The sequence below is a fragment of the Neopsephotus bourkii genome, unplaced genomic scaffold, assembly GCF_033783945.1.
Source record: "Neopsephotus bourkii isolate Nb327-2 ecotype Australia unplaced genomic scaffold, CSIRO-AGI_Nbou_v1 NB_335, whole genome shotgun sequence".
NCBI lineage: Eukaryota > Metazoa > Chordata > Aves > Psittaciformes > Psittacidae > Neopsephotus > Neopsephotus bourkii.
In genome coordinates, this window is record NW_026900841.1 from 825,534 (window position 1) to 851,869 (window position 26,336).

Sequence of the window (26,336 nt, forward strand, 5' to 3'; positions counted from 1 at the left end):
TCTGCATACAGCGCCGGCGTCCTGCGGGAGCCCGTGTCCCTGGGGCAGTGCGAGCACGTCTTCTGCCTGTAAGTAGAGCGGTGCGCCGTGCTCGGCCGCCCGCCTCCCTCCCTCCCCGGCCGCCGGCGCTTCGAAGGGTTTTTCAAGTGCTGGTTTAGGCTCAGGATATTGGTCAGGTTGAAGGGAACCCTCACTCTCATGGAGGTGTGTGGGGAGGTTGTCCACTCGTGGTGGGGTAGGAGGCAAAATTTCCATTTCTTGTAATCTCCAGCTTCTTCTTGCTCCCTTCAAAACGAACAAAAAAGAGCAGCCTGGAAAAGGGGGTTTTGGTGTGCTTGAGAGGATTGGTTGTTGCTTGTCATTGCGTTGGCATTCTGCTATGTTAATGGCTTCACTCATTCATATTTGTCACTGTAACTGTTCCTGTATTCCTGTCCATCCGAACATAAGAGCAGTTAGAAACATCCTTCCAGTGGGGCAGTTCTGAGGAGGCAGTAGTCACTTGGCCTTTCTTAGAACAACTCACTGCAACATTGGTACAGTCAGAGTCTGAAACGTTCATGCTCCAGAACCTCATATGGGTAAGCCACTGGGCAGAACCTGGCTGTCGTGTATGCCACTGCAGTTCATGGCATGCAGATGCAAACATGGGGAATTCAAAGTTCAGTCATATATCTTGAACAGTTTCTTTGGACAGTACAGATGTGAACTGTATGTTAAAGTCCTGGGATTGTTACAGTGGAGAGGATAGGCCCTTTCAAACTTATGCTTGTAAGCCAGTCTAGATAGTCACCTTTTCCTCTTGTTACTACTGTAGTCACTATGTCAGTAAAAGCAGAATGCAGTCCTGCCTTCCTCTCAGCATTGTATTCGCTCCCTGTCTTTGACTGCATCTTACTTAGAGGAGCTTTAAGTGTTGAAGGCCTGAAGAGTAAAATACTAGCAAAAGTTTTTCTTGCTTTTTATGGAGTAACTGATAATGGGACAGCATCCCTTTCTCTGGTATGGATATATTAAAAGATGGACAAATTTATTTTAATACAGACATGTGAGTTCTTTTCCAGCCTTGGCCATCAATTGCTTTAGAAGATTGTGCCACCTGAAGCAAATTTTGTTGTTTGTACTTGGTGACATAACCCCCAGAAGCTTGTACGAGCTATTTATAAATATATTTTTATCTATGTTATAAAATACCTTATAATTTATTTTTTTTCCCCCATGTATAGTGTGGATTGAGGGAGGGTAATGTAAGAGTGACTTACATACGACTGTTTAGTTGTTGGGCATCTAAGGCCTTGTGGTTTTATTTTGAATAACCCCCAGTGTGTTCTAGGTGATAGATTTAAAACACCTACTGTTTGTTGAAGGATTTTTAGTTATGCTTTTGTGAGTTTGGGGTTTTTTATTTTCTAAGAAAAAGAATTGATGCAGTTTGCAGTGATGAGGCTGGAAAGAGTGGCTAATATGAACGTTAAACACTCATTAACAGCTATTTCTTACTCCAGGAAGAGGGTTTGTTTGCTCTTACCAAGTTGCTGTTATGCCTTCTCTCTTCTCATTTGCATTCCTGACCTTTTAGTCATTAACATAATGTGTCCTTTGATGATTGAGTCTTGGATAGGGGCTATTTTTTTAAATCTAAGGAAATTTAGATTAATCTGTTTACAAGCAAGTTCGGTACAACATGGATTAAAGCTGCAGTATTCTGACATGAACTGATTTGATTCCAGTGCTGAAGACAGGCATTTATTAATATGCCCAAGAAGGAGTGGGGTGAGTGGCTGAAGCTGGCTTCTGATGTATGCAGTGAAATATGTGAAGCTAATGAACTTCAATAATCGGGTCACACATAATGTGACTGGTTCTCCCTCAGCATGGTTTGTATTATGGACAGGGATATTTATTAAGATCAGTTTCTGCAGTTTTGTCTGAGTAACTCTACTAAGTTAGTTACAGTCATTATCAATTAACTATAAAACCCCAGCAGCTAGATGTAATTAGGAAATGTCATGGTATAAAAGTTGTTCTGCTTTTCCTTTGCACTACCTGTTACAGATGGAAATCTGAAGCCAGCTTTCCTAGAGAATGAGACCTGGTTGGTTCTTTGCTCCAAGTGATTTGTCAATGTCATCTAGAATATATCAAAGCCAAGAACTGTACTTCAGTCTCCTGGTTATAGCAGTGTCTCTAACAGAAGGTCTTTTGCTGGTTAAGAGCAGGCTGGTAAAAGGACAAAACATACCTAAAAATTTTTTTACTTAGCAAATTTTCTGTCTTGAAATTAACTGAAAACATGATACTTTTGTGGTGCTTGAGGGAGAGATGCCAGCGTAGAGAACAGATCTGAAAATAACGCTTCACTTAAGAAAAGTGATGGTAGTTATAACTCTGGTATTGTTCACTGATACTAGTTTTGGGGTGAAAGACTGTCAGCTTTCAAGCTGACTATGTGTTAAGAGTCTAGGTGTATAGACTTTGATCTTCCTCTCCAAATAGCAGTGCCTTGATATTACTTGCTTTCTGTTCCTCTGAATGTTTAACATGATCTGCTCACATTTAACTTTATGCCTTTGGCTAGAATTGTGTGTGCTACATGGTAGTAAGGTAACAGAGATTTTTGAAATTAATTCAGTCTTGGGTATTTGAAATCATAAGCTGTGCTTAATAGGATAGATTGGAGTTGAGAAGTAACAGTGTCCCTTGAATGTTGCAGTTTGGGTGACAAATAATAAGGTCTTCTCACTAGACTAATCAAACAAGTAAAGGATTTTAGGCTCACATGGGAAGACAAGTATTACTAAGAAGCAACAAGCATTAAATGACCTTTACTGAGGAAATGTTTGCCCCCCACCTCACCTTGATCATTTCCTGATACAAATGCTCTGAAAAAGTGATGGAATACTCTGCTCACCTGCAGAAACTTGTAGGACTACTTGCAGAAAAGAGTTCAGAAATGTGAAACTTCACAATATCAAGAAAATTTTAAGTAAGAAAAATGCAAATGATAGTTTACTGTGGGTTGTCTTTCTGTTACTTGCTTAAAAACGAGGCTGCAGAATAGCCTTACCTTTAGCTGAGGTGCACAGTTTTGATACTTCAAGCCTAATTGTAATCTGGAGACAAAACAGCAATGGAGCTTTAGCATACCTTGAAAATTTGGATCAACTCGTTAGTCAGGGGGAGTTACAAGATATGTCTTCATTCATTCAAGATGACTTTCATTCAGTGTCCTGATGAGGCTCTGGGCTTGGCTTGCTTGATTATGAATTTTCACTTGCTGTAATAAATATGTCCTCTCCTCTATTTGTGAGTAACTCACCTAGGCTTTACAGTAGTGGTTTGTCAATGCTTAAATAAGAGATTCTTGCTGAGCATTTGGGTATGAAAAGGTTGATAGTGAGTACAGTAGATAACTTATGCTGAATAATGGATTATCACATTTGACTTTCAGATCTTGTGTGGGTGACTGTGTTGGCAGAGAATGCCCAGTGTGCCACATGCCAGCGTGGGTGCAAGATGCACAGATAAACCGTCAACTTGATAACATGATTCAGCTTTGCAGCAGGCTGCGGCATCTCCTTGGTGCGGGCACCTCAGGTAAGAGCAAATCTGGGTCTCTGACTGCTACTGGATCCAGACTGCCCTGTTTCATTTCACAGGCTTGCTAGAGAATGAGCAGTGCAGCCCTGTTTAACATTCTGAAAGGATGTTCTGAATCATGTTTGGAAAATTTGATTTGAAGAGAACTGTCTGTATGGATTGCTTGTTCTTTGAATCTGTTTTACTAAAAAATCCGCATGAGTGGCTTAGTCCATAATTCATTAGAATCTGTCTTCCAAAATTAGACAGAAGTGGGATAGATTCACAAGTCACGTGGCAGTTTGTTGCACAAACCAGGGGCACAAGTTGTCACGTCTTGTGCTTCAGGGGAGCACAAATGTGTAATGTTCTGCAGTGTAAATATCTTTGGGGGGGTCATATATGCTCTTGCCTTTCTTCCTTTTGTGCATTTGTGCACTGAGACATGTGTGCTGTCCCAGTAGTTTTCAGTTTAGGGTTTTTGCACATGGAAAAATTACTGTGTTTCTTGCCCAAAGGAGAAGAAAGCAAGTCTTAACTCATTTATTTGCTGGTCCCTACCAATCAGCTAGTCTGCTACAGCAGAATTTTGTCATTGCTGACTGTGCTAGAAGGTTGCAGAGATTGTACTCTGGGAATTCATCTCTCTATCAAATTTTAGGCTGATTGTCAAAGTAGGAAAAGGTGAAGTGAAATATCATAGGTGAATGTATGTCTCTTCTGTAAGCTCAGAGGACATTTTATATAATACCAACTTTTAGAAAACATTAATTTAATTAAGAAAACATTAAATTAGTGAAATAAGAAACCATTAATCAGATACAGAAAAGGTTATTTTTCCTTCATTGTTGCTTCCTAATATATTTGTCTAAATTAAAGATTCTTTTTCTAAATCTAATCCCATCAGCACCTTCATGTTCATTTATGGGGTAGCTTTTTATTGACATGAAAATGTATTTAAGTGAAGAGGCTCGAAGCCTATGTCCAACTCTAAAGGAATATGTTCTCTATAGATATAAAATCCTATGGTGATTAAATCTTCTGGAGGTTAGAAATATAGATGATGGCTTAAATAGGATTTCAGGGAAGCATTTGAAGTGGTGAAGGTTTTTAAAAACATATTTGGAAGAGAATCTCCGAGAGGAGCTTGTTATGATGCTATAAAAGTACTTGTAACATGGTCATATTATTGATACTATTTAGATGCTTTGGAAGACTTACAGGTGGACTATCTCTTACAAATCGGTCTGATGTTTTACTGCACTAGAAGTTGAATAATACACTTAATCCCATGGTTCCTCTAAAGTAAAGTTTGCATGATGTGATCTAAACCACAGAACAAATGAGGCGATTCTTCTCATTCCTTCTTCTGACTTAAAAGGCGCTAAACTTATGAAACAATGTGGAGGTTACTTTCCATAACTTGTAGTCTTTACAGTGTCTTAAGGATTAATGGCCTTTTGGGTATTTCAGACTGAGGTTGAAGGGAAAACCTCCCAAGTTGGTTATAGGTCACTGTAAGGAATGTTTTGGATACCCAAGGATATGGGCATGCCCCTTAGAACAGCCAGTTATGTGCTGCACTATGGCAAATCACAGAATGCTGTAGCTTTAGAGATTTTGAGAGCAAATCTGTTTGATATTTTGTCACTTATCTCTGACAAATCTGTCACATCCCATAGATGTATGTCTTGAGCTTGATGTATACAAAGTGAAATATATTTAAGTTGGGAGAATCGGGGCATCTCTTGCTAAGGAATTGCTTTCGTGTTCTATAAGCACTGTATTTTTGCCACAATCCTGTCAACAGTATTTTTTTTTGTTAGAAGGTCAGAAAATGTATTTTCTGTTCCAGTAAAGAGACTGAAAAATCAATGTCTGTGGAAGAAAGGAAGAGAAGCAGTTGAAAAAGGAATATTTCCATATACTGTTTTATATACCTTTTGCATATTTATATGTCCTGTTTTGGAATAATTGTGGCTTGTCTCAAGGGTCCTGTTTGAGATCCTTGTTGACACTGAGGTTTCTAATACAAATGCACTGTACTGTCTACAACAGCCCTAGTGAACACAGCAAGTGTGTGTGTTGTCTTTAAAAACCCACAGAACTGCAGTGACTGAAGAGGATAGGGTTAAAGTCACCTGTTGAATATTTCAAGTATAAAAATCCCTGTACCCTGAAATCCCACAGTAGATTTGAGAGGGATCTCACTGTACTCCGTTGGGATAAGCATAACTTTTTATAGGCTGTGTGTGCATTCTAAAAAGCAGCAGCGAGTAACTCATCAAAGACTGCATAAACCAGCTAATACTTCCCCTTTAAACTATAGGGAAGCACAGCAAATGACACTACAGAATAGCACTGGGGTGACTGATGGGGAATTTAAAAAGTAATTTTCTACCTGAAACTGGCTAGAAAATGCAAGCTATGCATAGCAAATGTTGAGTCTCAAAATTAACTCGCTTGTTTATACCCTTAGTCTGTGGCAAGGCGAGAAGGGCTGCGTGACCATTTTATTGCCTAGCTAGTACCTTTATGAGGGTAATAGGAAGCTAACTGCCTATCAGGCTTCATAGATGGGATGTCTGCACCTCAAAACCCTTAGCTCTAATTTTGCAGCATCCAAGCCATCTTGAGAACTGAAGTTGTTGGGATGTTAAGCTTCATAGGTGGATAATTGGTTGAATTATGGACATAGTGTATAAGTATAGTTGAGGTGAAGGAAGCTGATTTACAGTTGTGATTTTGCAAGTGAATTTCTGAATGCTTCAGTAGATTTTTCTATGTTGTGTTCTTTAAAAAGAAGAGATTGTTTTAAATATTCACAACAACCAGTTATAGATTATTTTTACCTTATTTATAACACAATCTGCTTCAGTCAAGTGTTTCCTCTCCTCATACAGAGCTAGATCTTGCAGGTGTTGGTCAAAACTTCCTAAGATCATGCTGTTGCAGGTGGACAGCGGGAGAGGTTAGCTTTTGAGTAGCCTTTATAGTATCATAACTTAGTTTCACATTTACTGATGTGGAAGGAAAGATGTTGAACTCCTGTTCTAACAGATTACATTGTATTTCCATGTATGTTATGACATTTTTCATAACAGCTAAAGATGAGGTTTTGAATGGCTGGAATTTCTCCCCTTTTTCCTCGTGTTGAATACTTAACTTGCAAAATAATAATTCTTTAGTGAAGGCACTAATGTTGCACAGATGGTACCAAAGCACTTCCCTTTGATTTTTAATAAGGGACTAGTTTGTCAAAGAGATTTCTCAACTTCTCTTCTGAAACCCATAATAGAGCATAATTCGGAAGGCACACAATGTGCATCATTATAGTCTTTTGATGCAGATTAATGATAGCTAAACCACATTTTCTAATTGCTCCTTTTTTTTTTCCCTGCTCTAGCCTGTTACTGCACTACAGCAGAACTTAAGAGATGTAACTCTGTAGTTGCAGGGCACTGTATTATCTCCTAGTATTTTTGTCTACTCTCAAGCCTTTGAACACTTCAGAAGTTCAACTCTGTTAAACGTCAGCATAAAAAAACTTTTGCTTATTATGTGCAAATCAGTAATTTATAAAGAATTCAGTTACTATTTTATGTATATGAATGTTATATTTAATAGGTAATGGAGAGTAAATTTACTCCATGTATTATAGGCTGATTCCAATACTGTTGTTGTGAATACTCTTTACACTATTGCAAATGCTTAAAATCTAGAATTAGCAAGGCATGTTTTACTGATCTAGCTTGTCTCAATGCATCTCTAAAAATTTTGGGAGGATGCTTCTTAGGTATTAAAAAGACAAATCTTAATCACATACAGTAGTTTTTTTCATTCCAGTTGAGACAGTCGTTGGCTTCCAACTTGGAGACAACAAAGAATTCCTTTGGATTGATTTTTTTTAAAGAGCAGTTTTTCCTGGAGGTAGTTTAACTGACTGTACTTAGCTACCAGATAATAACCTCTTCATATAAATTAGCATTTACATAATAAGCCATAAGAACTTCCTCTCAGCTTCTTAGCTCCTCTCTCTCTTTCACAGCACTGGGTGCATCAAAGGATTAAATTTTCAGGTAGTGTAGATTGGCCATTTGTCCTTATTATTTCTACACCTTACCTTGTACATTTTGGAAATGGAGGAAAAGAGCAGCAGAGGCTTAAGAATAATGTTTTTTTGTTGTGCTAGGCAGAACTGTTCAGGTAAAGTTGATGTTAGCTACAGAGTATTCCGACAGATGGAGTCATTGAAGAATAGCTGAGACATTTTCTGCCACTCCCTGGCAGAAACTGCAGTTTGTCCCCCAGTAGGCCATGAAGATGCTCTGTGTGGCCTCTTGATGTGACAGATCTCTTCCACAGTATGCATGGCCTTTTAATCATATTCTTGGAGTGCCTCCCTGTTCTAAGACATCCAGCGTATTCTTATACCTGAAGTAGTTGCATGTGAGGAAGAATAATCCTGGGAAAGTATTTATTTCAGCAGGTTTTTAATAACCTGACTAGTAAGTCCTTGCTGAGGGACCAGTAATGAACAATCACTTTAAGAACCCTTGTGGTTAAATTCTCACAAGCTTCCTTGCTGCCAGAAGTGGCATATACATAGCTTCCAGTGTAAATACTTCATTGTGTTATGCTGCTTTAAATCATACTTCTGAAAGACAGTGCTTTTAATTGAATTTGTCACTTGGACTTTAAAGTCTTACTGTGCTATGCACATCAAAGAGAATTCCAGCCATCGCAAAATTGTTGCTTAGACTACTTTTGCAAGCTGTTTTTATTCTACTCTTTACTTGGAGATCACTGATGGTTCTAGCAAGGTAAATATTTTAGAAGGAAATCTGCTAGTTGTGTAAACAGTGAAGGCAAGACAAGTAAATAGTAACTGTGGTTTATATTTTGCATCTGTAATCAAGTTCTTCCTTTTTTTAGATGTGATTGTCAGAATGAAATTGGATAGGATGTCTTTCTGAAGGCTAGCTAGTTATGAGATTTCAGTCTCAATTTCAGTGCTTTTTTTTATCTCTGCACCAAGCCCAGCTCTACAGAAAAACCAAATAGCTGCAGTTCTGTACTAGGTTATCTTTAGATACCTAAATGATTGATTAGCTAGCCTCAAGCTATATTCTTATAGATACTTTTGGTCTGATGCCTTACTTACAGTCTTCTAAGTTATATCTCCTGATATGCAGAGTATTTTAATTCAAGTGAGAAGTAGGGTAATTTAAATCAAGACTGAGGAAACATTTAACCTTGAAATACTGCTTTAAAAGAAAAGCACATTTATTTTGGTGTTATTAGCTACACAGTTCTAAGTGAGACTTCAAGCTTCTTTTTTTTTTTTGTGGCTAAGGGATTGGGACTACTCTGCTATCTGTGAGTTTGTCACAGCTTACTGTGGAAAACAGGCTATAGTTACTAACACCACAAATAGAAGAGAAGGTGTGGAGAAAACAGATTATCTGTAGAAAGTTAATGCACTGAAGTGAAAGTAATCTATTGTTGCAGTCAGTGTCTGTCACTTTTAATAATCGAGACTTTGTATAGTTTATTTCAAGAATGTTTTAATCTTGGTCTTAGTTCTGTTTTAAAAAAAATATCACCCCACTTGCCTCACCAGAAAAAATTTTGTGTTTGATTACTATAAATTACCAAGACTTTTGTGAATGGTGGTCCCTGATGCTGGAGGCAACAGGAAGAGTGAGTTTTGTGTTGACTCTGGAGGCCTCATCCAAGTAATCTAAAATAACTTCTTGAGGAGGAGTCTGTAAAAAATCTGTTAGTTCTTTTGCACTGAAAGAATTGTTGTGAAATTAATGTCTAACTTAGATCACTTGATGTTCCTTAATTTATTCTTAAGCCATTGAGAACACCATTTATAGCCCTTGGGCTCAACTGTTATTTCATGCACTGGGAGTACAGGATATTCCCCTCTCATCTTGGTTATTAATTTGTAATTTTCTGGATAATGTGACTTATAAAATTGCTTCACCACATATTTTAAAAAAATGTTTGAGATGATCAAAAGGTTTAGTTCTGTTGGAATTATTTACTACCAAAGGGTAAAGGATCCAATGACAAGACACAATTACTTTGAGTGGTTTTGTCTATATATTGCTCTGATTCATCTGCTGTATCTGTGGAATCAGTCAGAATTTCTCAGGAATGTTCAACATTCTTATAAGGATGTTATATTTGCTTGCTTGCTTGCAGTTATTCTATCCTGTTCATCTTCAGATCAGCTGTAATATATTTTTTAGAACATTCTTTCTGATTTTTTGTGTATGCACAGACCACTTTGTTAAACCTATTTCTGAGGAAACCTCAGTAGGAGAACCAGCTTCTCTCCTTTCTCTAGCCTTGGCAGAAATCGGTGCGTGTGCTGTGTTGTGAACCTGAACTATTGAAGGAATTTCTCTACCAGAGTGCTCGCTTGCCTACTGGGTAGCTTTAGCTGCACTGGGATCTCTGAGCTCCAGAGTGGCATGTGACCTTGCCAGATGTTTTAAAGCCATTACATGTGTCTTTTTCAGAAGAAATGAAGGCACTCATAGGTTGCAGTTAGTAACACCTCATCAGTTATTACAGTTATTCTGATTTCTTTTAATCTTTGCAATGTTCTACTGAAGAGTACTCTCTAAATTTTTCCTCTTCCCTGCTGCACTTAGATTCGACAGACGGTATGTCCACACCGACCAACTCAAATGTTGGACAAAAGAATAAGAAGGAAAAGATAAAAATGTGGTTCAGCCCAAGAAGTAGGAAGATTCGATGCGTTGTGAATAAGAGTCACTCTAAGACTAAAAGTGATGACATTTTTCAAGATAAGTCTTCAGTTTACGATTTCATTTCTTCCCCTCCCCATGAAAAGCCCGCCAACCTGATAAAAAAGCCAACACAGAAACAGAGTAAGAAGATGAAGAAGAAACATCTAGCAGACATAAACAAAGTGTGGAGCTTAGAGAAGCCTGAGCAAAAAGGAAGAGTTGAAGGAAAGACTCCTAAGGAGAAGTGTGTGACCATCTGCAGTCAACCAGTAATCCTGTACACTTCAGAATCAAATAGCCCTGAAGAGACAGTCCAGCAGGAGGCTGTAAAGGAAGCTGACTCCAGCAGAAACACAGAAAATGTGGAAATACTGCCACAGGTAAAATCCTCAGGAAACAGATGTAACGGTGAGGTTGTGTGCCTTCCACAAGTCAGCAAGGAAAAAAATTGTAGTACAGAGACATCGCTGTCAATAGAAAATGAAGCTATGCCTTTAAAACGTGAAAGGGAGCAATCCAGACTTCCAGTTGCTTCTCAGTCTAAAAGACCAAGAAGAACTGAGAGGAGCATTATTGGGAAGCCAGTCAATCAGGCAGATTGCTTAGAGGAGTTGCCTCAGGGTAGCCCCATCTCCCCAGTGACTGAACACAAGACACCAGTTCAGGTTTCTTCCCCTGTGTCCAAACTCACTGACACCACCATGAAGACACGTAGTTCTGCAGTCTCTCAAGCAATAAACAGTCCTTCAGAATCTCCCTCTACCCCATCTACTTCTAAGACTTGTCATCAAGCAGAAATACCACACAGTCCTTCTGTGTTCAAGTTGCCTGGCGGTAACACAGTTGCCAGAAGAAATTACAAAGGAGAGACTTTACTCCATGTTGCTTCCATCAAGGTAGGATCATTATCTTCTACTTCAACTTTAAATAGAGGTTTGAAAAGACAATGTTGCGTTAAAAATATCCTGGAAACTAGTTACTTCAGTACATCCTATTTTTGCGGGGAAGGAGGGGAGGAAAAATCATTTTCTGGTCTTCTAGATTTATTGGGGATTTTTCAAACTGATTCTCAGATTATTATTATTATTTTTTTTAAAGAAATGGCTATTGGAATGATTGAAGATGGCTATACTTGAGAAACTCTATGTACTACAGTGCCTATTATCCCTGTGAGTTCTAGAAAGAGATAAGCATTCAGATGTTTTGGCCAGAAAGCTGTCTCTGTGAATAGTCATAAGGAGTTTAGCTAGGTGTTTCAAATCTTACTGAGTGATCTTGATCAGTTTAACTTGACCTGGTAACTCAGCCAGGTCATGAGCTGAATTATCTACATCAAAATAACTATACAACCGTCATTGACATTAACCACTATGTAATCTTTGAGATCCTCTCCCTGACGCGACTGTTGGCTCAAGAGGAAGAAAATGCTGTGCCCTGTGATTCCTATGCTGAGCCCTATGCTCTGAGTATGCTTTCCTCAGAGATAGCAGAGTTGGGAGATTTGGGACAGAGTTGGGATGTTCTCAGCGGAATTCACTTTTATGTTGGATCAATGTTATTCTTGCAGTAACAGCTGTCACTCCTTTTGCGGTTAAGTTATTCTCTCAGCCCGTTCCCGCTGTGGTAGAACATCATGGCTGTCCTTCCCTGTTGCTGTGTAAAAGCAGGCAGGGTAAGTTGAGTGCTCATAGCTAAACTCATCAGATGCACTAATGCTACAGCTCTCTTCTGAGAGGTCATTTCAAAGAGTTTGTAGTCTGGCAGTTTAATTGTACTTTGAGTTAAATCATAATATAGAAATACTGTGTGGTTAATAACCTACCTATACTGGAAGGATTGATTCACCTATAAGCATCCTGACATTTATATAGCACTTCTATTTGTGGAGACAAAGGCTGGTCTTGATAACTGTGTCCTCTTTCGAACACAGTCTGTTAAGCCACTCCTGCTGCACAAGACCTTTTTAAATGGATGTGGCAGCTGAACTGAGTTCAAATCTCATACTTTGTCATTAATACAGAATGAGGAAATGAAAATGAAACATTGTCCACACAGGACTTAAGAGCTTTAAAGGATAGATCTTTCCTCCCTTTCATCATAAGTCTTGCATATTTCTCTTTATTAAAGTACTGTTTACAAATTATCCTTCCATGATTTTCTGGGAATTTGTAAGGAATGCTATAAAATGACTGACTGGTTCCAAAAAAGAAAAAATTATCTACCTTGACAGGTTTTCGCACAGGTATGGTTCCCAGCAGTATGTATAATATTTGTGTTCCAAAAAAGTATTTAACCTAAGAAAACAGATCATTTCTGCAGTGATACACCAGTAAAGTGTTTTTTCATTGCAGAGCATTTTGAAGGTAAGTGAGTGAAAATGAAACTATTCATTCTATAGACAAAAAGGATAAAGAAGTTTTCACTCTCCAAGTGGAGTGGTGTAGCTGGCAGTGTTACAGCCCTCTGAGAAAGGGATAGGGCCATTGCAGTGGGTTGAAACGCTGACCTCCAGCTGCAGAGTAGGCAATGGGGTGGGTGTACACATGAATGCTTTTTTTCAGTGCTGTCTGTGCATTAACTGTGGTGTTGTCAGTTAATGTTTATAATTACTGAGCTAAAATGGGAAGTCACTTCTGTTCCTTGTTAATTCTGCAGTGGTTTTCCATTTGCATTGAGGTGCTCATTAGTGAAAGCTTTTTTAACTAGGTAGGGTTTCAGGGTAATGCCAAAGTTAATGCTGTCTTTTACATGTAAATAAAATAAAGCAAAGAGAGTGGTTCTTTGGTTATAGTTGTAGTTTTTGTTTCCAGCTACTAAACTTTCATTGATTCTCTGCAATGGAAAGTTGTTTTTATGTCTCTGAACCTCAGTTTCTCATATGTAGAAGGTTATACAAATGATCTCCTTTCATTTGTGGTGTTCTTAATTCTAGTTATGTAGCTTAATCATGGGTATTCTTAAGAAGTTGCTCCATCCCCTGATAGCTAGTAGATGTAGGCACTGTTACTAATTCATGTTGAAGTGGATTAAGTTGCTCAAGCCAGCATGATGTGAGGACTTCACCTTGAGTTTGTGAGGTTTGGTAACCCTTTACTTTGTAAATCAGTGAGCAAGAAATACTAGTGTTTAATTTCCATGAATCTGCTGGGGATGTGTGGCAGTTGCAAGAAAACAGGTTTTTTGCATGCAGTTGTCTTTTGTGTAAACTGCATATTTCTAGATCACTCTTCTAAACCTAGCCCTGCTATGGAATGGGCAGATGTGTGTTCTCAAAGAAACTGCTCTGGAAAATACTAGGCTTTATACTGTAGGTATATTCTAATTGTGGTTGTGGGGGTTTTGTATTCTTTTCCAGCATAGCCCTGTTGTTTTTTTTTTTTGTTTGTTTGGTTTTTTTTTTTTTTTTTTTTTTTTTTTGTTGTTTCTTGAAGAAGTATTTCTCATCCAGTTTGGTTTTATGGGTGATTTTTTTATCTTGTTCTTTCCACAGCCAGTAATGTTTTTCCATGTATGTAATGGGAAACAGACTTGTAGCTGCTGCCTTTCCCCCAAAGTGAAATAAAGTCTTAATTCTCTGGGAGTTCATTAATTATGCAAATAAATCTGTATTATTTTCATTAGCTGTTAGGATCTAATGCCCTGAATTTAATTAAAGTTAATCGAGTTCTCTTTTTTTTTTGTTGTTTAAAAGAGATAATAAGCAACATTATCAGGCATTAAAATTAAGTGTATTGTGCTGTTTCAAATGATTTAGAGGGATTGTTCCTGTTTAGTACTACTAGTTATTAATTTACTGAAATCAAAATGGTTCTCAAGAAAGGTTCTAGTGTGCATGAACTTAAAGCTGAGTTAAATAAATGTGGCTCTTCCCATAGCCAACAGCAGTCATGTTTATTTTCCTCCATAGTCATTAAAGGTAAAACTTGCAATTAGTAAAAATACAAAGCATGACCTGTTGCACTCCTAATATTCTAAATTGGTGAGAAGATGCACAATCAACAGCCCTTTATATAGGAAATATTTTACACTAAAATAACAAGTTGTTCATAGGACTGGCTCTTAAGTGACAATGGGAGCTGGGGGAAGGCTTTGATTTTTATGGTTTGAGTTAGAAGCATTTAGAGAGTTGTGCCTGTTCTGAGGGAAGAAAAAGCCTCATCTATGCAGAGCATCTACTGAGTCTGCAGAAAGGGAGAAGGGACCCTGGAACCAGTTTTGATTATTTCCTGTTCCAGGGACCTTTTAGTTTTGACAGATGACCAAGGGGGCCTTCATAAAAGCTTCACCTGTGGCTAGCCTACTGTGCTGGACTCTTCATATTCATAGAATCGTAGAATGATTTGGGTTGGAAGGGACCTTAAGATCATTAGTTCCAAACCCCTGCCACATTCAGGGACATCCTCCACTAGACTAGGTTGCTCCAAGCCCCGTCCAACCCAGCCTTGAAACCTGTCTTAATTATACTTAACCGTGTAATAACTACTAGATAATTCCGCCAAAGCCTGTGAGACTGTTCTTCCTATTTATTGCTTTGTTACCAGTTAATAGCACACTGGAAAGGAGAGTGAAAGAACATTTTGTGGCTTTGTGAGCATGGGAGGGCAACATCAGAAAACTTTATACTTTTCTCAGTTGTTTGACCTGCTCAGCTGTGCATTTCCTCGCGTTTGGCACCAGATGGGTATGTGTTTTGGTCTCTCACTGGGTGACACATGTCCATGGGAGGGAAAGTCTCTCCTCCTGCTTTTCCACTTGAGCACTGAGGGGAGTTTTGCTCCTGTGCAGACGGACACCTCCAGCCTCCCCCAAGCAGTAGCCAGTGGATTGATGGACAGCATAATTTGTGCCAGCTGCTTCACAGTGAATGAATATATCCATTGATCCAAGGTCTTATTTATCCAGACCTTGTGATTTTTTGTGGTTGGTGACTTAGCTGTGTGTGTACTATCCGTTTCATTGGAGATGAGAGGTGTGCTGGCAGAAACTTGATCTCTAAAGTTGACTCTCTAATGTTAAAGCCAAGTGCTATTAGGATTGGTAAGCAGCCCTGTAGTAGTATCCAGTCAGTAGCATATCCAGTAGCATTACGATAGTATCCACCCGGTAGCATGACGTATGAAGCAGTGTGATGGTTACAGTATGAAAATTGGCTGTGAGTCAAGGCAATCCATCTTCCCAAGTGCTGATTTGAAAGCTTAGAAGCAAATTGCCATTTCTTTTTCAATAATACTTGGTGTTACTTCTGTTTCTAAGGTGGGTTAAACTTCTTGAGTCTTTTTTTTTTTGTTAAAGGTTAACACTAGCTACTTATATGCTTGTTAGTTAATAAATGGTCTGCTGGCTGGTGAATAAATACAGAGAAATTTGAGGTGAGAAACTTGTGGGTTCCTGGAAATAGTTGGTTCCAGCATTCACAATTACTGCAAGCACTTGGTAATTCGTATTTGTCTTCTTCAACCATTTAGGAGTTGTAAATAACCTAGTTTTCTTCCCTCCCCCCTTTCTGTTCCCCCCTAAAATAACTCAGACAAATGTATTTGGGTTTGAATGGCCTTTTCTGTCATTTGTTGACCTAAAAATTGAAGTAACTTTGTTACCTTTGCAAATAAAGAGAGAAGTGGTTGAAGTGGTATAAGTTTTTACCATCATTTTAATATACTGCCCTAATTCTTTGCACCTCTCCCTTTTGAACTGGTAGAATATGTTTGCATTAATTTAAATGGGACTTTTGGGTGGAAAATATGTACAGTTAATGGAAATAGTAAAGGGTAAAATAGGAAAAAAAACCCTATAGAATAGGGTTGAAAGGACGCTTAAAGTTCTTAACCATCTGTCTGCATTAAAATCATGACACAATTGACTTGGAAATAAAAAAAAAAGAAAAGGGCAAATCAAAAAACCTTGTCTAGGTCAATGAGCTGTCTTGTTGGGCTCATGCCATCTGTCTCTGCAGCAACTAAGTTCTCCTTGGGAAGGAGGTGTATGTAAAGCTGTATACTCTTCCCTGTGTAAGCTAATGCTGTCTTCTAGATCTGCCAACAGATGGCTCCAGCGCCTTTCTTGCTTGTATGGTTTTCCTAGAGCTTTCTTAATAAGCTTTAGCAGAGGAAGAACAAACCCATTGCATTGTTGTGTTGTCACTGTACATAAGCTTTGTTGCTTTGTTTCTTCCAAACAGATAATTTTACATTCTGCAGTAGTTCCTGCCTCTTCAGAAGCTTGTTGTAATCCTTCATGGATAATGAGATTTAAAAATCAACACTTCCCTGTGAATTGTTAGCATTTTTCTACCTGGTGTTTGTCCAGTTCTCCATTTCTGAACAAGTTCTATCTACAGTTACCTTTCCACTCTGCTGTTGTCACAGATTAACACAAGCTATGAAGGCTCCTGCTGGTATCATCTGGTATGGTTATGATTCTGTATTTGGGACTGGTGACTTTATGCTGGCCTTGCTAGATCAAGGAAACTCAAGGGACCAAATGTACAAAGTTGATTTCATTATTAGTCAAAGTACAGCTTTGTGAAGCTTGTGCAAATTAGTAATTCTGTGCTGACAGGTGTAGCCTCTTCTGCTTTCTTACTTGTGGAGGAAAGATAATATGGTACATAGGTATTTCTGGCTGGCACTTGCCCCTACCAGGTTCTTACTCTTTCTTTCTTAAAGTTGAGCAAAACATTTATAAACTTTTAAATGTGAGTAATTCTATTAACTTTGTTAGAACTGTTAACTGTGTTAACTGCACTTCTTTTACTCTTGGATCATTGTCAGATGGTAGTGATCCTGCTTGCAGGAGGGACTTGGTAACATACACAGCTGATAAGGATCTGCTGCTTGAAGTTTAGTCTTCGGCTTTTTTTTAACTAAATATTCCACTCTATGGTAATTCACTAGATAGCCTCTGAGAGGACAGTTAGTGTGTTCTCCCTTCATAGAATCCTGTGGAATCAATAGATTGGTTTGGGTTGGAAGGGACCTGAAGATCATCCAGTTCGAACCCCCGGCCATGGGCAGGGACATCTTCCATTAGACAAGGTTGCACCAAGCCCTGTTCTACCTGGCCTTGAACACTGCCAGGGATGAGGCAGCCACAGCTTCTTTGGGCACCCTGTGCCAGTGTCTCACCACCCTAATACTGAAAATTTTTTTTCCTAATGTCTAATCTAAGCCTACCCTTTTTCATCTTAAAGCCATTTTTTAGTATTTTGTTAACAAATCTCTTGTAATCCTGACAGCACCCGTCCAGTCATTCCCTGCACAGTACAACTGGCATGCCAGCTTCTCCTCCCTTACTGTCACTCTCATTACTAGGTGCTGGTTTCACTTACTGCTGAGGTGATGACAATATTTGTCTTCTGTAAACAGCAAAACACCAATTTTCTTATCTTGAGGTAGACCTGGGTTTCAATCTGTGGATGTTGTCAGTGCTCATATTCACACCAGCAACATTTTCTTTGATAAAACTGCAGCGTGGTTTTACAAATCAATGTTCTGGTAACAGTTCTGAATGCCCACACAAATTATTAGTTATGCTTACTGCTTTAAAAGAGTACTCTTGAAATGTCAAACCCTTGCTGTACATGTTTGCAAACTTAACTTTAAATGATAAGCTCAGATCTTGCTCATTATAGATAATTGTATCTTCTCTCTGTAGAGAAAGATCTAATGCTGAGCGCTGTCTTAGCTGCCTCTGAATGGCTCTTCAGATTTGATGCATGTCTGTTACCTTGCAACCATAAAGAATACTCTGCTGTTAGAATTCTTTAATTGCTCTAAAAGGCAACATTTTGATGGGACACCTAAGTTGTGAATATAATGAAATGTCTCTCTGATGTGTTAATTTGCCTGTTGTAAAGGCAGTGATTGTCAACGGGTTTTTTTGGGGGGGTGAGGGTGGATGTTGAACTTACAATTGTTGCTTGCAGGATTTATATTATGCTGAGCAGTATGTCTTCATATTTTCTCCAGCTAAAGAAGAAAGCTGTTTTGTATTTAGAAAGTGTTCCTCAACAACAGATGGGATTAAGTTTATTTTAGTTGTATTTAAAGCCTAATTTAAAATTCTCTTAAGGTATGCTTGTCAGAGTCTGACTGGAGAAAAAAACCCAGTGCCAGACCCTGTTTCGGTTTGTGATCCCAAGAGTGAAGTTAAGGCACAAACGAGGTCAAGTACCCTAATCGGACAGTTTGTTCATTACAAATTACAAAGAGACAGTTATTACAAAGAAAGGTATTGCAGTAAAGGGGATAGTGATATAACAGACTGGAAAAAGGGCAAAAAATGAAGCAGAGATGAGCCACTTCTCTCAGGGTGCAGAGAGAGAGAGAGAGAGAGAGAGTCACCACCATGGACCCAGCCGTGTCCTGGGGATCCATTGTTGTCGTCATTGGTGGTGGGAGCTCTTCAGGGTTTGTAGTCTTGTAGTACCAGAGCAGACTGTCCCCCAAGAGTCCATCAGTGGTGGGTGTCCTCATGGAGGCATCCTTCTGAAGTCCCCTTGAAGGTACCCTGTGGAGTGTGTCTTGTGGCATTGCCCTCATGGCGATGTCTCAGTCGGTGGAGAGTGTCATCACAGAGGTGTCCTTCTGGAATTGTCCTCATGGCTATGGCTCCCTGGAGATGTGTCTCTTGGTGATTACAGTTTCCCCTTTTGTAAAGAGTTGGGGGTGGGGGTACGTCTGCTCTTCATGTCGCATATTACACAGTCCTGGTGAACCAGTTTCCCTGGTCTTGCAGCCAGCTCTTTGACACACGTGTGTCTGCAGCAATTCTTGGGATAATAGCTCACACCAGTCCTCAAAGTAATGGATGGAAGTGGCTTAGTTCTTTCCTTCTCATCCCTCAGACAATGGATGGCGGAGTCCCAGTTCAGCTCCTCACACCCTTCTGCCAGGCAATGAATATTGGAGTGTTACCTCAACTCCTCCCACCCATCTCTGAGACAAAAGATAGGTGAATTTCCATCTCAGCTACTTAGACCGATCTTTGAGACAATGGACAGCGGAGTCTGATCTCAGATCAGTCTCTCGCACCACCTGGTGTCTCAAAGATTGTTCTGGGTCCAGGTGGTTTTGGAAAAGAGATAGTTTAAACCACTGCTCTTTTCACTTCCGGCCTTTTTTGCACTATTTCTACAGCCAGTGGTTTATGTGGATTAATCTGATTTGCTTACTTCCGTAAGGAGAGGCAGTAGTTACGAATTGCACATTTGTTACAACATTCCAAATTAATTAAATGAGACAAGGAATAATACAAAATAAGAAAAAAAAACCATTGAAAAAACCAAATAACAAACAGAATATATTTTTTTTTTTTTTTTTAGAGGCCACAGGCCTCCAGGAAAAAGGGTCATACTGCCTTTGGACAAACTCCCAGGTTTGGACAGGAACCATGAGCCGATTTTTGAATTCCAGATATGATTCATTTTACTACTTTACCATTATCAATTTTCAAACAACTATTAGCATCATTTAATTTGTCACAATCCCCCCCTTCCACATCTAGCAAGTAGTCAAGAATCATGCAATGTTGAAATATTGCTGTCCACATTGTCTTGGCTTGGTCTGCTAACAGAGCAAGTGCACAGTTCATTCGTAACCAAATAATTCAATTTAAGTTCTAAATAGATTCTCAAGCATCACTGTCCATTTTATTAGGGTTCCAGGTAGCTGTTCTGTCATGCTTTATTATTTGTTACAGTATTTCATTAAAGCTTCCCAAGTGACTTAGCCACCCTGGGGGCCCAACAATTTGTTTACAAATATTCACTAGGTTTCCTGGAATTACAATATTTTCATTTTAATCGCACATGCATTTTTTGCTGGGTGGTGGTCTTGAGGGGTCTCTGGTGGTCATCGATATTCTTCCTCACTGTGTCTGCTGATTAACCTCTGCTTGTGCAAGAGACACTTGTGAATTAACAACTGTGTCCATGGTTTAGGTCACTTGTTAATAGAATGGTTTTTAATTTACATCTTTGCACTTCAGCTTACAATTCCCCCCTTTGAGGCTTACAGGATACACATCCTATAAACCTCATCTCAGATTATTCTCCCATATTTAATTCTGAAACACCATTGTGAACAGCAACATTGAATCATGCCTGCTAAGGTACAAACACAAATAATCATCATTATTATTAACAAATTTATAATTGCATAAACACTTCCTTGGGAAGCTAATAGCAAATCAATGGCCATACAGTTTTGTAATGCCACCTGGGAGAGGCTGGATACCTCAATCTGTAATGCCTGTAGAGGATCTGTAATTTCCCTTTCAGTGTTTTCAGTTACTGCAGTTTACAGTTATATTTTCTAATTCACTCACTCCCAACCAAGGAAGAAACCATCTAACAAAATTGTGAAATCCTGTGAAATCTTGTGGGACAACTGGCAATAGCATTATGAGTTGAGTTCTCTAGGTTGTACAAAACATGCAAAGTGAAAAATGTGGCATGAGGTCAGGCCCTACAAAACAAGTAATTCACCTTAATTATCTTCAGTGAGCTGTCAAATATATATCCATCCTCCATCCCTTTGCTCTCACAGTCAAGGGGCATAGGGGTTAGTTTTCCACCCTGTGGGTGAGAGGATATGGTATAGATTCTGATAAATCTATAAGTGGTGGGGCACTAGGGCCTTCCAAATCGTGTGGGGGGGTCTTTCATTTTCCTTTGGGCCCACAGAGTTTATTTTGGGTCACTTTAGTACCAATTTTTCAGTGGGTAATCCATCCATTAAATCTTTAGGAATACCCTTTTGCTATCCCAATGTCTACAACCTTTGTCTTTTATTAGGAATACTTCTACTCCTGGAGAGGTAAGGGGTGTCAGGCGTTTCCCATTAGTTGGGCAAGGCGGGATTTTTGCCTCTGTTTGCCTCAGTTCCTTAGTATCAATTTTACTAGAAATATTGACAGGACTGTACTTTCTCCCATAATTAATTAATTCCTGGGCAACTTCCCCCCACATCCATACTTTCTTCTCTGTCTTTTAATCGGGTGATAGGTCAGCACCAGCCCTTTCACTTTGGGATGTTGATTTTATCTTTCCCTGCAGTTGGCTCCCCATGGCTTTCAGGGAGTCAGAAAGCCCCCAAATGAGGGGAGTCATACATTTGGGATTGACTGGTAGCATCACTGGGGACTCCTGTTTAAGTCTTAAGCTCCCGATCATACATCATTTGCAGACATGCTGCTTTCTGTGCATTTTCTACCAACTGGTCGACTGTCCCTGTGATGGCGAGGGGATCTCCCCTTCCCAAAGGGTTAAGTCCTCCAGCCCAATAAGCTGCTCTTTGGGTTAAGGACCAGGGTGGGTGGTGGTCACTGGTGGTTAAAAATATTTCTGGCCCCCAATAGCCCTCAGCTTCTTTCTCACTGAGTAAAATTTGATCTCCCCCAGACAGCGACACTCTCCAAACATACTCGGTTTCTGGTTCTTTTGGGGTACGACCAAATTCCTTTTTAAGTTTAGCTAATTCCGCAGCAGTATACGGAACCTTTTTGGTGGTAATTTGTGGGAATTTGTCCTCTCCGTGCTGGTAAGTATATTCAGTTTTTCTCAAGAGTCGGAGAGAAGTGGCAGGAACTCTTGATTTTTCTAACCTTAGGCCACCTGTTCCAGGTCACTGTGGGGGTATTCAGTTGTTTTGTCCGACCCTGTAGAGGCACTTTTCTCTGCCAGGAGTTGCTCTTTCAGGGCTAATTGCAAGTAGTTAGCCTGATTTTTCTCTTTGTCTAACTGTTCTTTTAAGTTAACTACCTGGTCCTGCAGGGCTTTGACCGGGTCTTGTAAAGTTTGTATGCTCTGAGATTCAGCTGTTTGTTGTTCTATAGCCTCTACTGCAGCAGCCAAGCTGGCGCCTGGTAAGGTACAGACAATCGATTTACCCTTGCCAGCCGCAGTTTTGCCTCCTTCTGCAGGGCGCTTACTGGGTCTGTTATGCAGATCACTTTGCAAATTGTGCCAATTTTTCTTGGCCCATTCTGCCCCTAGCAGAGAGGCGCAAGACCATATAACCCATCTCTGCCCTGAGGGGCAGCTTCACTGCCAGTCATTTCTGAAAGGGCCAGTCATCGCAAGAAAGCAGCACTTTTTGTTTCAACAAAACCCACTCCTTAATTCCCTGAGAGGCACGCGTATAATAGAAAGCAAGTAAAATGGAGCAACAGGTTGGGGTAGTCATCTCAGAGAGGCAGCATGTCTATTCGAACAAAATCTACCCCTTGCATCCCTGAAAGGTACAAATGTAATACCTTACACTTTATGTGACATTATAGTGCTTTTCACTGCAAGGGATCCTGTCAGTGATGCCAATTTAATGTCAGGGTCTGGCTGGAGAAAAACCCCAGTGCTGGACCCTCTTTCAGTTTGTGATCCCAAGAGTGAAATAAAAACACAAACGAGGTTAAGTACCCTAATTGGACAGTGCGTTTATTACAAATTACAGAAAAAGTTATGAAAAAGGATGTTATTGTAATAAAGGGGATAGTGATTGGTGGACCAGTTTCCCTGGTCTTGCAGCCAGCTCTTTGACACACGTGTCTGCAGCAATTCTTGGGATAATAGTTCACACCAATCCTCAAAGTGATGGATGGAAGTGTCTTTGTTCTTTCCTTCTCATCCCTCGGATAATGGATGGTGGAGTCCCAGTTCAGCTCCTCACACCCTTCTCCCAGGCAATGAATATTGGAGTGTTACCTCAACTCCTCCCACCCATCTCTGAGACAAAAGATAGGTGAATTTCCATCTCAGCTTCTTAGAGGGATCTTTGAGACAATGGACAGTGGAGTCTGATCTCAGATCAGTCTCTCACAGTGCGGTAGAGTAACAGCTAGGAATTCCTGACTTGCCACTACTTAAGAGCATGGAACGTTCTGTATGTCATGGGTTAAACTTCTCTTCCCCCTTCCAGGTCCTAATATTTTATATATATTGCAAGTTCAGCCAAGGGCACAAGAGCTACATGCCAGTTTGTATTTACTCTCTTCACTGGGGATCACAATACCCTGGTCTAGGGAAAGTGCTAGCAGTTGTCTTGAAATGCTTGGTTGGGGTGGATCCTGAAAAAAAATTAAACCAAAAAAAACCACATCCAAAACCTACAATGAGAATAACTGGGGCACTGGTGACAAACCATGCAGAAACTACTATACTAGTTTAGCCTTTTAAAAGCTTGCATTATTTAGGTAGGTTTTGGTCATGTGGTGACGCTTGGCAATCTCCTTCCTCCCTGTTAGTCCATCAGCTGAGAAATGGTGCATGACTGCTTGTAATCTGTAATAGTGCAGGTAAATCATTCCTTTGGCCTGTTCCCAGGTTTTAGCAGAAATTTTGGAACAGAATTCATAGTGCCTCTTCCAGTAGGGCAGACCATTGCACTGGCTGCGATGGTGCAGTGAGGTTGAAGTACCAACATGCAAGGGTGCAGACTGTGCTGTGAAAGGAGAAGGGCCTCATAATCTGCTTGATTTTAGTCTCTTTGGGTTACTTTTCCCAGCTGTTTTTAAGAATATCTGCAGTGTTGAGACTTCTGTGCCTCAGCTTCCACAGGAGGCTTCTCCTTGCCTATTTGTAGCTGCATCTATATATGCTTCAATCTGTTACCAACTTTCTCTTTTATACTTGCCTTTTAAGAGTCAGAACCTGTGATTCACAGACTCTGCCCTGTTTCTTCCTTTGCCTTGTCTCAGTCTCTTCCCATAATCCCTGTGTCAGTCTCCACCCTTTTCCACATACGTTCCCTTGCTTATGTTAAAAATAGAATATAGCATTCTTACAAAAAGCAAATGAAAACTATTTGGGTAGAACAACTGTCAGAGAAAGTGTCAGTGAAATTCAACATGAATAGAAATTGCAGTGTTGAATAAAACTCTTTTCATTTGGTTCAAGACTTTTCAGGCTTATTAATTTGTTTCACCTAAGCATGTTTTTAGCCAGTTATTTAGATTAGTTTGAAAAAAAACCAATCTGAAGGACAAGTAAATTCTCAATAAATGTTCCTGACTTTAATCCTTGTAGCACAAACTTGTCCATTTATTCCGGGTTAAGTCTGTTATGTGCATTTTTATCTGACAGTATATATTTGTGTAAAGTGTGTAGGTGCTTCTAAAAGAACAGTAACAATAAACCATGGCCTCCAAACTAGTCGAGCTTTTGTTGTCTAAATGGAAGACTTGTGTAATTACATTTTTATTTATTGCAGCTAAATGTATAATTCTGCATCTTTTACTTTTTGTAGTCTTTTTGTGTCTCCTCCATTGCTTTTTAATAACTGTATGTTTTTCCTGTCTAGGGTGACTTAGCGGCTGTTGAACAACTGCTGAAAAATGGAGCAGATCCCAATGTCAAAGATAATGCAGGCTGGACACCACTGGTGGGTGCTGAAGACTTCTTTTCTGTCATCTGTCTTCTAATCACATTTCATTCCTCCTTTCCTCTCCCATGTTTTAGTTTCCTTTACATGCATTTTGGTGAAAAAAGTTTTACGCAAAGTGATTAAATGGCAATAGACAAGTTTAAAAGAATTTATTCACAATTACTGAACACTGACGTGCCCAAATCCAGCTCTCCTCTGCTGGTGTAGGGCATGCCAAGAAATTTTATTAGCCTTCAATTCTGCAAATGTAGAAAATATAACTGTGATAACTAGAAAATAATCAGTTGCAGGCAATGTGTTTATTTTGTAGGTCCTTAATGTCCTCAGTGTTTCTTAACATTTTGGAAATACATCAAGTAGTTGAATGAAAAACTTGCTTATTTGAATTACAGTATATAAACAAAAGGTTCTTTTTAACCATGACTTCTTCTCTGAAGAATACTCTTGACATAGTCTCTAATCTGGGAGGCTTTGTTCTCTATAGTCTAATTTGCATGCGATTGGCCTTTGTTCAGTTCTGTTCTGTGCTTTTTATTAGGGCTAAGTTCCAAGGTTAATTCATGTCAGGAATGTAATGCAGTATCCTAGCATCACCTTCCCCCACCATCTACCGAGAGGTATTTGAAAATGAATGTGTTAACTGGTGTGACAAAAATCCTTGCTCTGAATTCTGTTTCACTTGAGTTTCCTCTCCTATGGCTTTACTCAACTAGCACGAGGCATGTAATCATGGGCACAGAGAAGTGGTGGAGCTGTTACTGCAGTACAGGGCGCTAGTGAATACTACAGGGTACCAGAATGACTCGCCGCTTCATGATGCTGCCAGGAATGGGCATGTGAGCATTGTTGAGCTGCTTCTTTTGCATGGTGCTTCCCGTGATGCAGTGTAAGTACATGTGGAATGTTATTTTAACTGTGGCACAGCTGCAACTTCCAGGGTGTATGTTAAGTAAACATGAAGTAAAGCTGGTAATAAATGTGATTTATCTGAAGTGAGGGGGTGGGTGTTAAACATATGCTCTACTATACTTACATCCTTCTTTTCCACGTAGGTGTTTTCTTTCCATTTTGCTTTGTCCTAAGCTTTTCTGAGGATGTCTGAATCATAGATAGCTGGAGTATTGGAGATTGTAGTAGGAAAGTAACAAAATAAGCTTACCTGGTTCTTACACTTCCCTGTTGACATCTTCTTATAGCTCCTGTCATATCTAAGATGCTGAGCTAGGTGGGTTTTGAACTCCTACAGCTGTTTCTTTGTCTCTTTACTTTTACTGCACTTACAAAAAGATGTTTTAGTCCAGCCTCTACCTTCACAAGTGACATGGACACAAGCTGATATGTGGGGAGTGTGTTTCATTTTTTACCATTCTGCATTAAAGCGCTAATTCTTGGTACACTGTTTAATTAAAAAAATTTAAAGCTTAGAAATATTTTAGTTGAATCTTCTATACAGTTAAGCTTCTCAAAGATTTTGGCATTTGGATGTAGGAGGTGCGAAAGAATCCATTAGTCTATGGATAACCCTACAAGCTATAAGTTTTTCAGACACTAAATGTGGATTTAGGTGTTGTAGTATTGCTGTTGTCCAGGGCCTGTGTGTATACGATCT

The 26,336-nt window shown here is 39.5% G+C and overlaps 1 protein-coding gene across 1 annotated transcript in view; it reads left to right on the forward strand.

Annotated features, from left to right (window-relative positions):
- BARD1 (BRCA1 associated RING domain 1) overlaps positions 1-26,336 on the forward strand; it is a 50,504-nt gene that overhangs the window by 266 nt on the left and 23,902 nt on the right. Inside the window, exons 2-6 of the mRNA XM_061348050.1 lie at positions 12-68; positions 3,452-3,597; positions 10,251-11,245; positions 24,644-24,724; positions 25,441-25,613. Coding sequence (XP_061204034.1) covers positions 12-68; positions 3,452-3,597; positions 10,251-11,245; positions 24,644-24,724; positions 25,441-25,613 — 1,452 coding nt within the window. The remainder of the gene's footprint in view (positions 1-11; positions 69-3,451; positions 3,598-10,250; positions 11,246-24,643; positions 24,725-25,440; positions 25,614-26,336) is intronic.